The sequence below is a fragment of the Rhea pennata genome, chromosome 5, assembly GCF_028389875.1.
Source record: "Rhea pennata isolate bPtePen1 chromosome 5, bPtePen1.pri, whole genome shotgun sequence".
NCBI lineage: Eukaryota > Metazoa > Chordata > Aves > Rheiformes > Rheidae > Rhea > Rhea pennata.
The window spans coordinates 58,977,251-58,989,994 of NC_084667.1; the positions used below are offsets into that span (position 1 = coordinate 58,977,251).

At 49.1% G+C, this 12,744-nt stretch overlaps 1 protein-coding gene across 20 annotated transcripts in view; it reads right to left on the reverse strand.

Annotated features, from left to right (window-relative positions):
- Positions 1-2,485: 2,485 nt before the first annotated feature.
- LOC134141021 (exocyst complex component 3-like protein 2) overlaps positions 2,486-12,744 on the reverse strand; it is a 47,319-nt gene continuing 37,060 nt past the window's right edge. For 17 of the 20 annotated variants that reach the window (XM_062576877.1, XM_062576880.1, XM_062576871.1 and 14 more), the window contains 4 exons: positions 11,615-11,770; positions 8,508-8,629; positions 6,876-7,034; positions 2,486-5,158 (listed from right to left, as the gene is read on the reverse strand). In XM_062576877.1, coding sequence (XP_062432861.1) covers positions 6,881-7,034; positions 8,508-8,629; positions 11,615-11,770 — 432 coding nt within the window. In that variant the 3' untranslated portion in view covers positions 2,486-5,158; positions 6,876-6,880. Of the gene's footprint in view, positions 5,159-6,875; positions 7,035-8,507; positions 8,630-11,614; positions 11,771-12,744 lie in introns of those variants that run through there. The other 3 variants (XM_062576875.1, XM_062576874.1, XR_009958526.1) reach the window with 3 other exon arrangements.

The window sequence follows — 12,744 nt, forward strand, 5'->3', positions numbered from 1 at the left end:
CTGATGTTGGCCTCTGCCAGGTCACCCAACCTACAGGTAGCTCTCCAGAAGACATTTGCCTGGATCTAAGGCACTTTCCTCCCTCTGCACTTTAAACCAAGGCTTTGCTGTCCAGCAGTGGCCAACACCTCACATGGAGAGCACTGCATTTAAAATCTGAGAATATTTATTTCAGAGAAACAAGTAAATAAAAGCCATTTTTCTCTCTCTCTCTCCACTGCAGCAGCAAAGAACAAGGGTTATTCCTCAGCAGTGGGCAGGCCAAGCCCTGGCTGTGCACAGCTCCAGATGTTTTGCCAGTTTCTATCCCCATCTAGTGGCTGGTTCCAATCTCACATCAAAACCAAATGCTCCTTCACTTTCCAGGCTGCAGCAGCAGCCTGCTCTTTCGGGGGACAAGGTTTCTGCCCATGGGGATATGTTGGGAGTATACCCTGGAGAGCAGACAGTGGTGAGCAGGCCCTGAAGAAAGACAGCACCCTCTGCCAGAGGAATCAGGGTATGGGATTAGGGAGAAAAACAAGGTCATACTAATAGCTCGGCCCTGCTGAAGATGCATTTTCAGCACATGCAAGGAAAGGGGCAGTACGCACAGCTCACAATCTTATCTTTGCAGATGCACTCTGCTTATCTGCGGGTAAGAGATCTCTCTCTGCAACTCCTTGTGTGCTGCTGCTCAAAGAGAGGATCACCCACGTGTCCTGGCAGCTGACCCAGGGCTACATCCCAAGTGTCTGGACCGCCTGTGGAAGACAGTTCATCCAAGCTGAGCTTCACATGAAATATTCACAATTCCAATAAAGTCTGCAAGTCCATCAGCACACTGGGTATCACTCAGGTGAGGGAAGAGAGCAGCGGGCTGAATCAGTCCAGGAAAGAGTTCTGCATCCTTATGGGTGCTGTGGGGTGGGGGAACACCTAGACTAGACAACAGTGCCATGGGGTGACCACAGCACAGGGCTGCACACACAGATGGGTGCTGCCACTCACACAGGGCCAGTCCTGCAATGTCAGAGAAAGCAAAACACAGATGGGGAGCTGCAGGGCTTTGGGTGCTTGCCCTCCAGAAGACCTTATATAACTGAAACCCTGTTTGAATTACCATGATAAGAGCAAACTTGTGAGCACAGTGAAGCACGAGCGGTTACTCTAGTGCAGCTTGCCTTCATTGCGTGCTGCCACCTCCTGTTCTACAAATAATTGGTAGGAAACATGCCCATGGGTGACCCTCAAGGCCACTGACACACCTGGCAGGATTGCAAAATGCAGTTCTGTGCAGTGCTCTCCCCAGCTCCACCAAGCCTTTAAATAAGAGCCCACGTTGAGGAAAGCCAGCAGCTACGCAAGCCCCTTTCCAGCGGGAGCGTCTCAAGGCTGCTGTGCTCTAGCGCAGGCTTGTTCACAACACCGTTAGCCGCTTGCCAACGCAAGCGATCATGCCCATGGTGTTGCTTTGCAGCGCAGCGAGGTGACAGCTAGCCACCAGCCCACAGAAAGCCCACGTCGCAGGCTCCTCGCAGCCCTTCTCGACACGGCCACAGCACGCTAGCCCAGCAGCCTGATGCCACTGGCATTTGTCACCTGAAGGAGACACAGAGGAAAGAAATCCCTGAGTGCTGCCCTTCCCTTTGCATTCTGCAACCCACCCTCGCATGGAGAGCAGCCTCCCAAGGTATCACCTGCTCCCTAGCACTTATTCCTCTCCAAATAAGAAATGCAACCGGTATCTAGAAATAGAGATTCAAATCTTTCTTGAGAGCAGTCCCAAGGGGTAATGAAATGACATCCGTCAGCATAGTACAAGCCCATTTTGTTGGAAACACGAAAGACCGGTGTGGAGCAGTTAGGAGGATGCAAACCAGTGAAAGAAAAAGATCCAATACTCATTTGTGAGAGACGATTTGCTTTTTACTTTTTATAAACCCCTGCAAGGGTATATGCTATAGCATACCATTACAGTTGGTCTTTGCTACTCTGCCTCTTTGTAAATACAGTATTCTTGAAATGTGGATTTTTTTCCTAGCAGCTGTTATAAACCCAGCCATGTTATTTTAATTCTTTGCAATCTGCCATCCATTTTGCAGCATCTCTTCTGGGCAGTAAGCAAAGATCCCCATGCAGAGTGTGTGCACTGAGGTAGAGCAGGACAGACGTTCATGGAGGATTTAGCAGCTGTAGGTCCTCCACGATGTCGTGGAGAGTAGCAAACCAATCTCCCAGTGAGAGGAACTGCTCTGTCCAGAGCAAGGGAAGCAGCTGGGGAACCGTCTGGAGACACCAGCTGGAAACAGGTTGGAAATCACAGCTCCTGACAAACTTTCATGTGGAAATAAGATAGAGGTCAGCAAACGCTCAGTGCAAAGCTTTCCACGCGGGCCAGCACGGGGAGAGGCAGCTCTGGGTTTCAGCCAGCTGCAGAAAGCAGACAGGCTTCTGGGCTCATGGTCTTTGATTTGGTTCCCACAAAACAAAAGCCAAATACAGCTTGAATAGCACTGTTCCCAGTTTATTTGCTTTATCTCCAGCAATCAGACCACTTGAGAGAAAAGGAGAGCTGGCAGGTGTGGAGCTGGCGGGTAGGACAGAGGAAACAGGCCCAGGGCCCTGGGAAGGAGGGAGGAAAGGTCAGCTAACACATACCTGTTTTATTTCTGCTGCCGAGTAAACTTGCTCTCACCGGAGCGACCGCGCTGAAGGCGAGCGGCGCCCCTGCGGGCTCCGGCCGCCGGGCAGCCCCGCGGCCGCCCTGCCGGGCTCCGGCCCGCGGGCTCCGGCCAGCGCTGCGGGGGCTCCGCGGGGCACCGGCGGCCGGTGCCAGCCCAAAGAGGAAATACAGCGGAGCCAGAGCCCTTCCCAGCCGTCCCGGTTCCGCTAGATGGCACCAGCCGCGCATCCTTCCCGGGTCTCGGCTTCTCCCCTGGCCCGGCTGGGGGATGCACTGGGAGCTGTGGGACGCACTGGGAGCTGCCCCGCCGGTGCCTGCCGTCCTCCCTCTGCTCAGCCCTCCTTGCCCAGGAGCGAACTCGGATCCCCCACATCTTGGGGCCTCCCCACACCCCGCCTGCTCCGCCAGGTGACTTGCAGGCCACCCGCCATCTGCCCCCAGTGACACAGCCGCTCTGCCCCCGTCTCCATTCCCGCATCCTGGTGAACACCCCGGCATCCTCCTGCTCCAGAAAACCATCCACAGGCCACTGATGCTAAAGGCCACGGAGAAGGTTCCCAATCTGAGGTTTCCTTCCTGAAGCGAAGTCTTTATCTACCCTTCCTGTGGCATGATGCTCTACGCAGGGCAGAGGAATCTGTGGTTTAGAGACCCCACCAAAAGCAGTCTTCTTTTGCCCAGAGCACATGGAGCAGCAGGCACTGCCCAGCCAGCAGCAGTGGAGCCGGGAGCTGCAGCACAGACTCGCTCTGAGCCAGGTCACTAGCGCAAAACTGTGCAGCCCCGCCAGCTTCCTCAGCTCACCAGCAGCGTATGCGCTTCCCCAAGCATGAACGTCCAACGGGAGAGAGGCACGTAGCAACCAAAGCGCTTTTGGAAGGAACCCTCCAAGTGCTGAGGAATTATTTTGAGAACAACCATGATCAAAACATCTGAGGGCTTTTTATTTATTTCCTCCAGAAGCACCGCTGATAGAAAATCCAACAAGCAGAGGCCACCTCTAATCCTGCTGTGGAAAAGCAAGGCCTGTGATCACTTCCTGAGAAAACGTCCATTAGGCAGCGCAGGAGGAGGAATAGCACAGTCTGCTGGGTTCCCACCCCGCTTAGCGCCGCCGGGTCACCGCATCTCTGCAAATCCATGGAAGGCTATACCTGGGGCAGCAAGGGGCAATTATAAAATGCAAAGGATGTGAAGTTTGGGCTTTTGAAGTGGATTTGCAACCAGTAGGGCCGGGCAGGCTGCAGGCGTTCGTGGGAACCCTATTCCTCCCCTTTTCCGGTCCAAGCGATGGATTTTGACAGCGCCGAAGCCTCGCGATGATTAAACCACCAGCTCGGCGTGACTCGGGCGCTGCGCCAGGAGCACAAACAGCAGCGGCCATCAGCCCCTTCTTGCCCCCACGCAGCTCCCAGGCCAGAGGGGCTTGCTGCGCCGAGCGGCGCCACGGTGCCTGCCCAGGGCTTCCTGGGGTCTCAGGGCTGGCCGTGCCCACGGCCAGGAGCCCTTATGGTTATTCCCAGATCTGCCCCTTTTCTAGTTAAAGGAGAGTCTGTTCAAGTGCCAGGAGATGAGGGAGCACATCCGAGCAGGAACGGCTGCTCAGGAAGACCGAGTGTGGGAGACAGCACCGCTTTTCCATACTGTTAGCTGGCTGACGTGGCCAGAGCGGCCAACAACCTATATCAACACAACTGCAAACGACCTATATCGATACAATAGCAAATGAGGGCTTTGATCCAAATGCAGCTTGGAGGCTGTGACCAGGCAGTAGATGCGTAGCTGCCTATTTACATCTGAAAGCAGCATAGGCCTTGTGCGAGGTTGGGACGAACAGCGACCTTCACTGCCCGCTTGCTTCCCACGAGAGTCTCCGCAGTAAGAAGTCCCTCTGCAAAGCAGCTGCTTCCCACAGAAAGAGAAATTTCCATTAAGTGAGGTGTAAAATGAATGCAAAGCTCAGCCTCAGAGCCTGCTGTAAAACTTGTGCAAGACCAGCAGCCACAGGCTGCCACGAGCCACGGCGGCTGCATCCTCCCACGGCCTGCCGGGGCAGCCCCTCTCTGCACCGCTCCCGTGCAGGTGCCAGGACTGAGGTTGCGGGGCTGGATCCAGGTCAGCTGTGGACACAGAGGTGCCGTGTCACCCACTAGGATGGGACAGCAGTCCCTGGTTACATCTGAGGTGGCATGTAGGAAATTTGGGAGGTTCCCCCTCCACATAGCACCATGCCACATCCTGAGAATGAGCAACTGCACGCAGCCAAGCTGCAGTCTCTAGGAAATGTTGCAGGAGTATCACTCTGCTTTGACCTTCTTATGCACCATCCAGCACATCTTTGCACAGAAGATTGGGATTTAGGCCTCATGGTTTTCTTGAAGAAGTGCAGGAATTGTCTTCTGCAGCTGGCCTGCTTCTTCGTGCCTCCGACCACAGCATCCCAGAAACTCCCAAGGAGCTGTGATTGCAGGTGCTGCTACAGGGCAGAGAGATCTAATGTTTTTCACAGCAGATCGGAGTGAAAGAAGAAAAAATATGCATAAGTAAAGAGCACTCAGCAGCAGCAGCAGACATGCAAAAGAGTCAAACAGCAGAAATATCCCCCATACACACAGCCTCTTGAATGAATGTGTGTCAACATTTCCGTTGTCAACGCCCAGTTCGTGGGCAACCCTGGGTTATGCAGTCCACAGGCTCACACCATCTGCTCTGCCCACACTATCCAAACCCGCTCGCTCCTCATCTGGGAGGTCAGTTCATGCTGACACTTAAAGCAACCAAGGATAACACTTTTCCAAAGATCTCCCACCTCTGCACACAGAAGGGACTAGATTCCCTATGGATAAGGACTGGTGTACCGGCAGGTCACACCCCAAACCATCACACAAAACTGAGGGGGTGGGATGGGAAGAGGAAGGTGACCTTCCTGCGAGCAGATGCCATAACTGATTTCACTGTTACTGCTACTTGAGAGCTTGGTTGAAACTACCAGTCTGAGCTGCCGAGGTGCTGTCACTGCAGTGGAGACCCAGCCAGGACCTGTGGGATCTGGGAAGCCTCTTTGCCCAGGGGATTTCAGCAACTAGGAGGCTAAGTGACTTCCACTCTTCTAAAAACATTTTCCTGAATGTCTTTGCTAAAGTAAAGGTGGTGCTTAGGTAATTTCTTTAAAGGAGGGTATAAAAGTAGGTGGCTGGTAGCCAAGCCAGTCCATTACCTCAGAATCTGTTCCCATTAAGCAGGGAAAGTTTGCTTGCTTATTAATTGTTTCTCTAACCGCTTTCTCTCCCTGCTAACAGGGTATCCTGCTGCCTGCTTACGCCTAGAGGCCCCAGGTCACATCTCTGCGCACCTCATCCCTGATCTGCGAACACGGAAACTAAAAATAAATGGTGACAGTGGAGAGTGGAGGAGGAGGAGGAGGAAAGGGACAACGATTTTTAACCTAAGATGCTCAGTCTATTCAGTTTATCTGACAGAAATTAAGAGGTGACAGATGTCAGTCTGTAAACATTAACAGAGATATTTTGATAGTAGATGGCTCTGGCCTGGCAAAGATAAAACAAAATTCCCTGGCTACGAGCTGGAGCTGAGAAATTCAGACTAATAAGAAGCTGTAGATTATTTCAAGTGAAGTAAACAGCTATGGACTCTCCACCAAGAGGTATTTTAAAATCGTGATGCAGATCATCAGCAGGGCTGCAGCTCAAACAAAAAACAAAACAAACAAACAAACAAAAAAACAGGCGCCTGGTAGACATACCCCTGCACCACAGACACGAGCAGGACAACCACCAAGGAGACGCCTCCTTGGCGTGCCCTGGCGAGAAGCACTCACACTCGTCAGGGAGACCCGGCACATGAACGCAGTGCAAGAGGCCAGTGTGCCGGGAGAGAGGGCTGCACAGAGAGGCCTTGCTGCAGCAACCCCCAAACAGCGGAGAAGGACAGGGAGGACGAGCCTGGTCTGTCCCGCGTCCCTGCTGTTCCCTGCCTGGCATATCTCACCGTGCAGCGTCTGCACTTTCTGCAATGTGGTGCTTCATGACATGGGAATTTGCAGGTGGAGAGAGCAAAGTATAACCAGCGTATATTGCTACGAGGGACTCAGAGCAGTGATGCTGCAGTCATGTCACCCCAGCTCCCTCCCACCACAAATGCCTGTGCACATACATGTGTTTCACACAGGCACACGCACTCACACACCTACCTTTGCTAACAGAAGCAGTCACACAGTCCGTATGTCCTAGATTTTACCTCTATATCTCCAATTTCCTCACAATTATCATGAAATATCTTCAAGAGAGCAGCTCTGTCTCTTCGGCTGAGTGAGTCTTTGAGGTCCAGTATGATGTTCAGATGTTCTTGCCTTTCCAAAAGGATCAGATGATAGAGTCAAAGAAAAACCTCGCTTTTTAGGATGCAGTTTTGCTGAGCCAAACCAAACTCTGGAAGCTGTCAAACTGCTTTTCAACAGCCTTTGGCCACCTAACAATGAGGAGGCCATATCCAAGAGCTGTGCGTACAATGTGTGCTATAACCAAGCTAATGGGCCCCAGTGCACACAACATCCCAGCAAAACCGGGATGGAAATCTTCAACTCTCTCTGCTAGAAAAAGATCTGCATCGGTCATGCTGGTTTGGGGGATGACTCTACCTTTAATTGTTCAAAAGCATTTTTGTTATCTTTCCTCCCATCAGGTGGAGTTACTTCTTGGTTATCTGGAAGGTTACAGGCTTTTTGCTCTACATAGCATTGCTTATTAGTCTATTCAACAAAGAGGGTGAATGTATCCAGGCCAAACATAGCTTAAAGCATTTGGGAATCTATTGAAAACAAAAACAATGCTTCCGCTCAAACCAGGATGACCTCCTCAGAGATCTGCATCAAAATGACATTTCTCTGAGTATTTCCTATGTATATACATAGATAAAGCATAAGAACAGCTATGCTGTATCAGATAAACATCTTTTAGTTCAATATTGTGTCTCCAAAATACTAAATGCTTAGAGAAAGCATATAGGAACCATGGCAAGCATAACATGATCTTTTGTTGTCTTTTTTTCTTTCGTTGTCTTTCTTTTGGGGGGGCTTCTGGCAGTCTGCAGTTTAGTCACTTCCTTAGCTGGAGGTTATATCAGAACTGTCATGTTGAATAGCTGCTGAGACAATTATCTACTACAAATTATCTGCTCCACATTTGAAGCTATTCATGCTTTTGGCCTTCACGCCTCCCGTGACAGAACGCTAGCTAGCTAAAATATCATCTTTCTAAATAAAAGTGGACTTTCATTTCTGTTAACAGCTTTCTGTGAGAAATAGAAGTGTGTATATCTTTCTGAATATACCTAGGATTATGTGGAAATAGTTATGTCTGGATAGCTATATCCCCTAAATTAAAGGGATTGGTGAAGTATTAAAGCCAAGAGCCAAGTACTTGCAAGTTAAGAAATGTCCGAACTAAGGAAGCTCTTGAAGGTCCCAGTGTGGCCCACCTATGCCTGTGCTGTAAAATGTACCAGTGTAGCCTATAAATTGTCCATTCAGGGAGCATTTTTCCATAGCATCCCTTCTTTCTCGACAGACATCTCTTCCATCTCCACCGTTATGGATGAGACATGTCAGCTCCACTAGTTAATACCTAGCAAAGCGATGAACCTGTAAATCCGTATATGCTAACAGAACGCATTCAGTACATTCGACTGTAAGCACTGTGCCTGGCCCAACTTGGGCCAGTCTGGTGTAAAGAGAAAATATCATGGGACTAACATTGCTAAAGGCATTCTGATGGCAAATAATCAAGGAAGAAACTACATAAGTCAAATGAGTAAAACATCTTACCTTAGATCAGGAAAATCTCTGAGAATGGGCAGAAGGGCTATTTTCATTCCTTCGGCATCAGAAGTTTGAATAAGTTCTAGAATTGCTTTTATTGGATCCTGGAGGGAACCTCCTTCAGGACCCTGGGGACAGAAGAAAAGATGTATTCAGGGCAAGGGAAATAGAATATAATGTTAAAAGATGAGATGTTCACTGTGCAGAGTAGCAGCTTTGCAGGTGAGTATGTATAGGGCCATATTTTCCTCGCAAGGTAAGACAAAAAGAAATGGAGTGTAACCAGTCTACTTCCAGTGCAGCTCAGTAACTACCCTTAGCAGTGCAGAATTCCTTCCTGTGTTTTCTTTTGTAAACCAGGCCTTCCCCTACGTATACCTCCCCTGAAAGGCCATTTTATTCTTTGGGAAGTGGTTTTCCTTCCCATGCAAGCAACAGCCCCTGCACCTATGTGAAGCCAAGCCCTACAGGCCAGCCCGTGGCAGCATTTCTGCAGCCATGGAACAAGCCCAGGGACAGACAAGTGACCTCAGGGAGGGGGCGAAGGGACACATATCTTGTAGCTGAAAAACAACGAGAAGCAGGGCAGGACCCTGTGAGGATACAAGTATGGCTGGTAGAATATGATCAGCTCCCTCTAAACTAAAGCACATCACAGGATAAAGCTTCATAAAGCTAACAAGAAATACGCAGAATTTTTTAAAAAGCTAGGGAAAGAAGACCAATGATGAACTGCCAAGAGAGCGCTTCAGATCTTGCTCGCATTTTTGTTGGTGCGGTAATGCGGTTAAATTGCTAGTCTGAATTATTGATGCCATCACGTCAATAGAGATCCTGTGACAAAGCAAACCCGGAGAACAGGCTGTCAAAGTAGGTCAGGAGAAGCCCAGGTTCCCCTGATCTCCACAGGGTGTTAGAAACAGCAGGCTGGCTTCTCGCTGCAGCTCATCTCCGCATTGAACATAAATTAAAAATAATAGTAATACTTGAAGACAGCCTTCTCCCTCTTCCTCCGCACTGCAGACGCACAGTGTGTCTAGCTCTGCACAGTGAGCAAGCTGCACTATGCTCCCAGCACACAGATACTGTACTTGGCAAGCTCACAAAGTAAATGTTAATTAATTAGAAGGTGCCAGATTTTGTTAAGCATTGCATAGTCAGGAAAGGCCTAAGATAAATGGTCTGCAATCTAAAGGGACAAACAAGAGTTGTTTTGTCAGCTGTACTTAGCTGTCTTTGACATTTTACTGCTTTTAGGAAAGAAGCAAGGTGTTTCCAAACATGTTTTGAGGACAGAGTGACAGGAAGAGAAGCTGGACGGAGGGCAGAGCAGGGCAGGGAGCAGGTGCAGCCTGTGCAACTGCACGATAAATTCAGTCTGCGGCAGAGTACATATTTTGCATGCATAACCATGTACCTCATTTGAGGCTGTCCCCTGCAAATTGCTTATGCATTCCCTCCGCAAGGTTTTCAGTGCTCATGCTGAAGTAAGAATGAGAAGCGAGTGGGGACACAAGGGGAATGGGACTGACTAGATGCAGACTTTTTTCCCCAAAGTAGGATGCAAGATTTTAGTAGGTAATAAGATTTCCCATACCTTAATTACATTATAAAATCGATTTTCCTTGCACTTTTCATCCAAAGGTGTTCCTAAGCACAGCATTACTGGTAAGCTTAAAAGTTAGATATTAGAGATATTCCTAATGGCCTGATTTCTCAAAGCGTCGAGCTGTCTGTGATTGGACACCCTAGGAAAGGTTAGACTTCACCTAAAAGCACTGGGAACTTCCAGCTTTCCACCATGAAACTAGCAAGTGAGTTGTAACAGGTCTGAGAGATTTTAGCAGGAGCCTACAAATGATTTTTTTTTAATCTCATTTTATGCTTTGGACAGTCAGAATTACTGACAACTAACTTATAGGAGGCCTCTTTCGGGAGAAAATAGATTTCTAATCCCAAGCACTTAAATGCAGAAGTCATGAGAACGACTCAAAATCTGTGGAATTATTAAAACCAGTAAATCTGAGGTTTTCTATCTGCTGTGTCATATGAGAGTGCCTGTCTGACAGTCCAGACAATCTTCGCAATCACTATTGCGATGCTCAAGTCGGCTTGCTTACAGGGCACTGTGCCCGGGCGCTCACAGCCTCCATTTGCAAAAGCAGCCATGCCAGAGCCTGTTGCACGGCAGCCGAATCTCACGCTGGAGCAGCCGCAGGATGGGCTGTTCACGTGGCTGTCCTTGCCCTTGGATAACCAAGGAAACCGTGCAACAGAGCGGTGCCATCCACAGACACCATTTGTGGAACTGTCAGTTACATGGGATTATGAATTAAGTAACGAGGCTATTCTAAGCTTCCAGAATTGCTTCTGCAAATCAGACCTAGCATTTTCACTCAAGTTTTCTTCAGTGGTGTGGCTCTCTTTTCACACCTAATCTATCCCTTTTGCATCAGATCCTTATCCATAACCATGTGAGGTGTTTACCTCCTCATGAAGACTCACTCCTCAATGCAAGCATGACCAACCACAACAGCACCAATGTGCTTCCACCCTCATGGCAAACATTGAAATGCATGGACATGGCTCTGACTCACAGCCCCGCCTAGCTCTCCATGGGGTTGGGTTGGTGGCAGCCACTAGCCCATAGGTGAGGAAGGGCTTGCAGGGAAAAGCAGGGGCCACCTGGAAGTGGTCAGGCAGCCAAGAGTTCAACAGAGGCATAATAGAAAACACGGGGCGGGGGGGGGGCAACATTAGCTCCTGGGATAGCCCTTCCTCATCCTCACTGCCACAGCAAGGTACAGTAGGCCTGTCTAGGGGAACTGATAGTTTAGAGCTGTCATGCCAGCTTTGAAGAGCATCTCTCATTCTTATTTCAGTGGCAGGAGTGTGAATCTTGCCTCCTCCATTCACACATTTCAAAAACATAAATAACAGCTTCGGGCAGATTGGAAGGACTGTCTTCCAGCACATCTGATTTTCATTTCTGTGAAGTTGGATATCACTGTGGTAAGACCTGTTAAGTCTTTTCTGTTGTTTTCTGAGCCTTTTCCTCTTTTGGTACTGTTCTTAATAATGGAGAACACAGCATAACCACATCAAAGACTTACTAAGCATTCTTCAAAGATGGTTTGTAGTATCCTATAATCTTCTTCTATCTTGCTGACAATCCTCCTCCTCTGCCTAGAAGACGGTTTCCTGGAAGTGGTCAGGAGGGCCTGCACATATTCTGTGATAATGACGACTTTGACAGCCTTGACAAGATCCTGTTCCAGAGCAAAGAAGCCCAAATTATCTTCCATGTAATGAGGACATTGAACAAGGACTAGGCCAGAGCTTTAGGACTCTGGCCAACATAGGTAGGGGAAGTAGGGCCCATTCAGATGGGTGTCCCACTTCTCTGTCCCTTTAAAATGCCTGGTCTAACACATGGAGTACTTCCAAACTGTATGTGGATGACAGATATTGATAATACATGTGGAGATATTCAGCTGAAGCAGTAGGACCGGTTAGCTTCACCACAGGTCATTCACACTCCCAAGTAGCAAAATAAACTCGTCTTAGCCCCAAACTAACAACCACACAGTTTTGGGACAGCTTTGGGAAGGCAATATCCAGTCTACTTGGGACATACCCTCTAGATACATCCTAGAGCCACATGGTTGTGGCTGGGCCCAGAGAGCCACGTGGGCATTTCTGAGCCATCCACAATCTGCTGAGGGACCTCAGTGATGAGACCATGCAGTGCCTGAGGGGGAGGGAGAGAGGGAGCAAGCCTCCCTAAGGGAAGATGGGCCACTGCACAGAAAACACATTTTCATTAGCAATTGAAATCAGACTAGTTTTAGGCTGCAGTCCAAAGGTACAGGAAATCCCCAGTCCCATCCAATACAGACAAAGCATGAGACAGACAGTTCTGGCGTAGCACTGCACCACTGAGTTACTGCTTGTTCCAGCACTAATGTGACATGATGTCCAGTGACAGGTTCTGAACAGCAGCAGAATAGCTCCTAGTTTTTGTGTTCTGTTACTTTTTCCAGATTTCAAAATGTTAATTAAAATCAGCACTGCAAAGTGCTTACAGACCTGTGAGGGTAAGAGAAAGGGAGTTCAATACTTAGTGGGACATATATAGCATAGGTGGCAGCAACAGATGCAACCTCAGATTGAAGCACATGAGAAGCTGAATTTCCAGTATAATGGTAATTGGGAGCAGAGCAGTATCACAGAGAGCCCAATA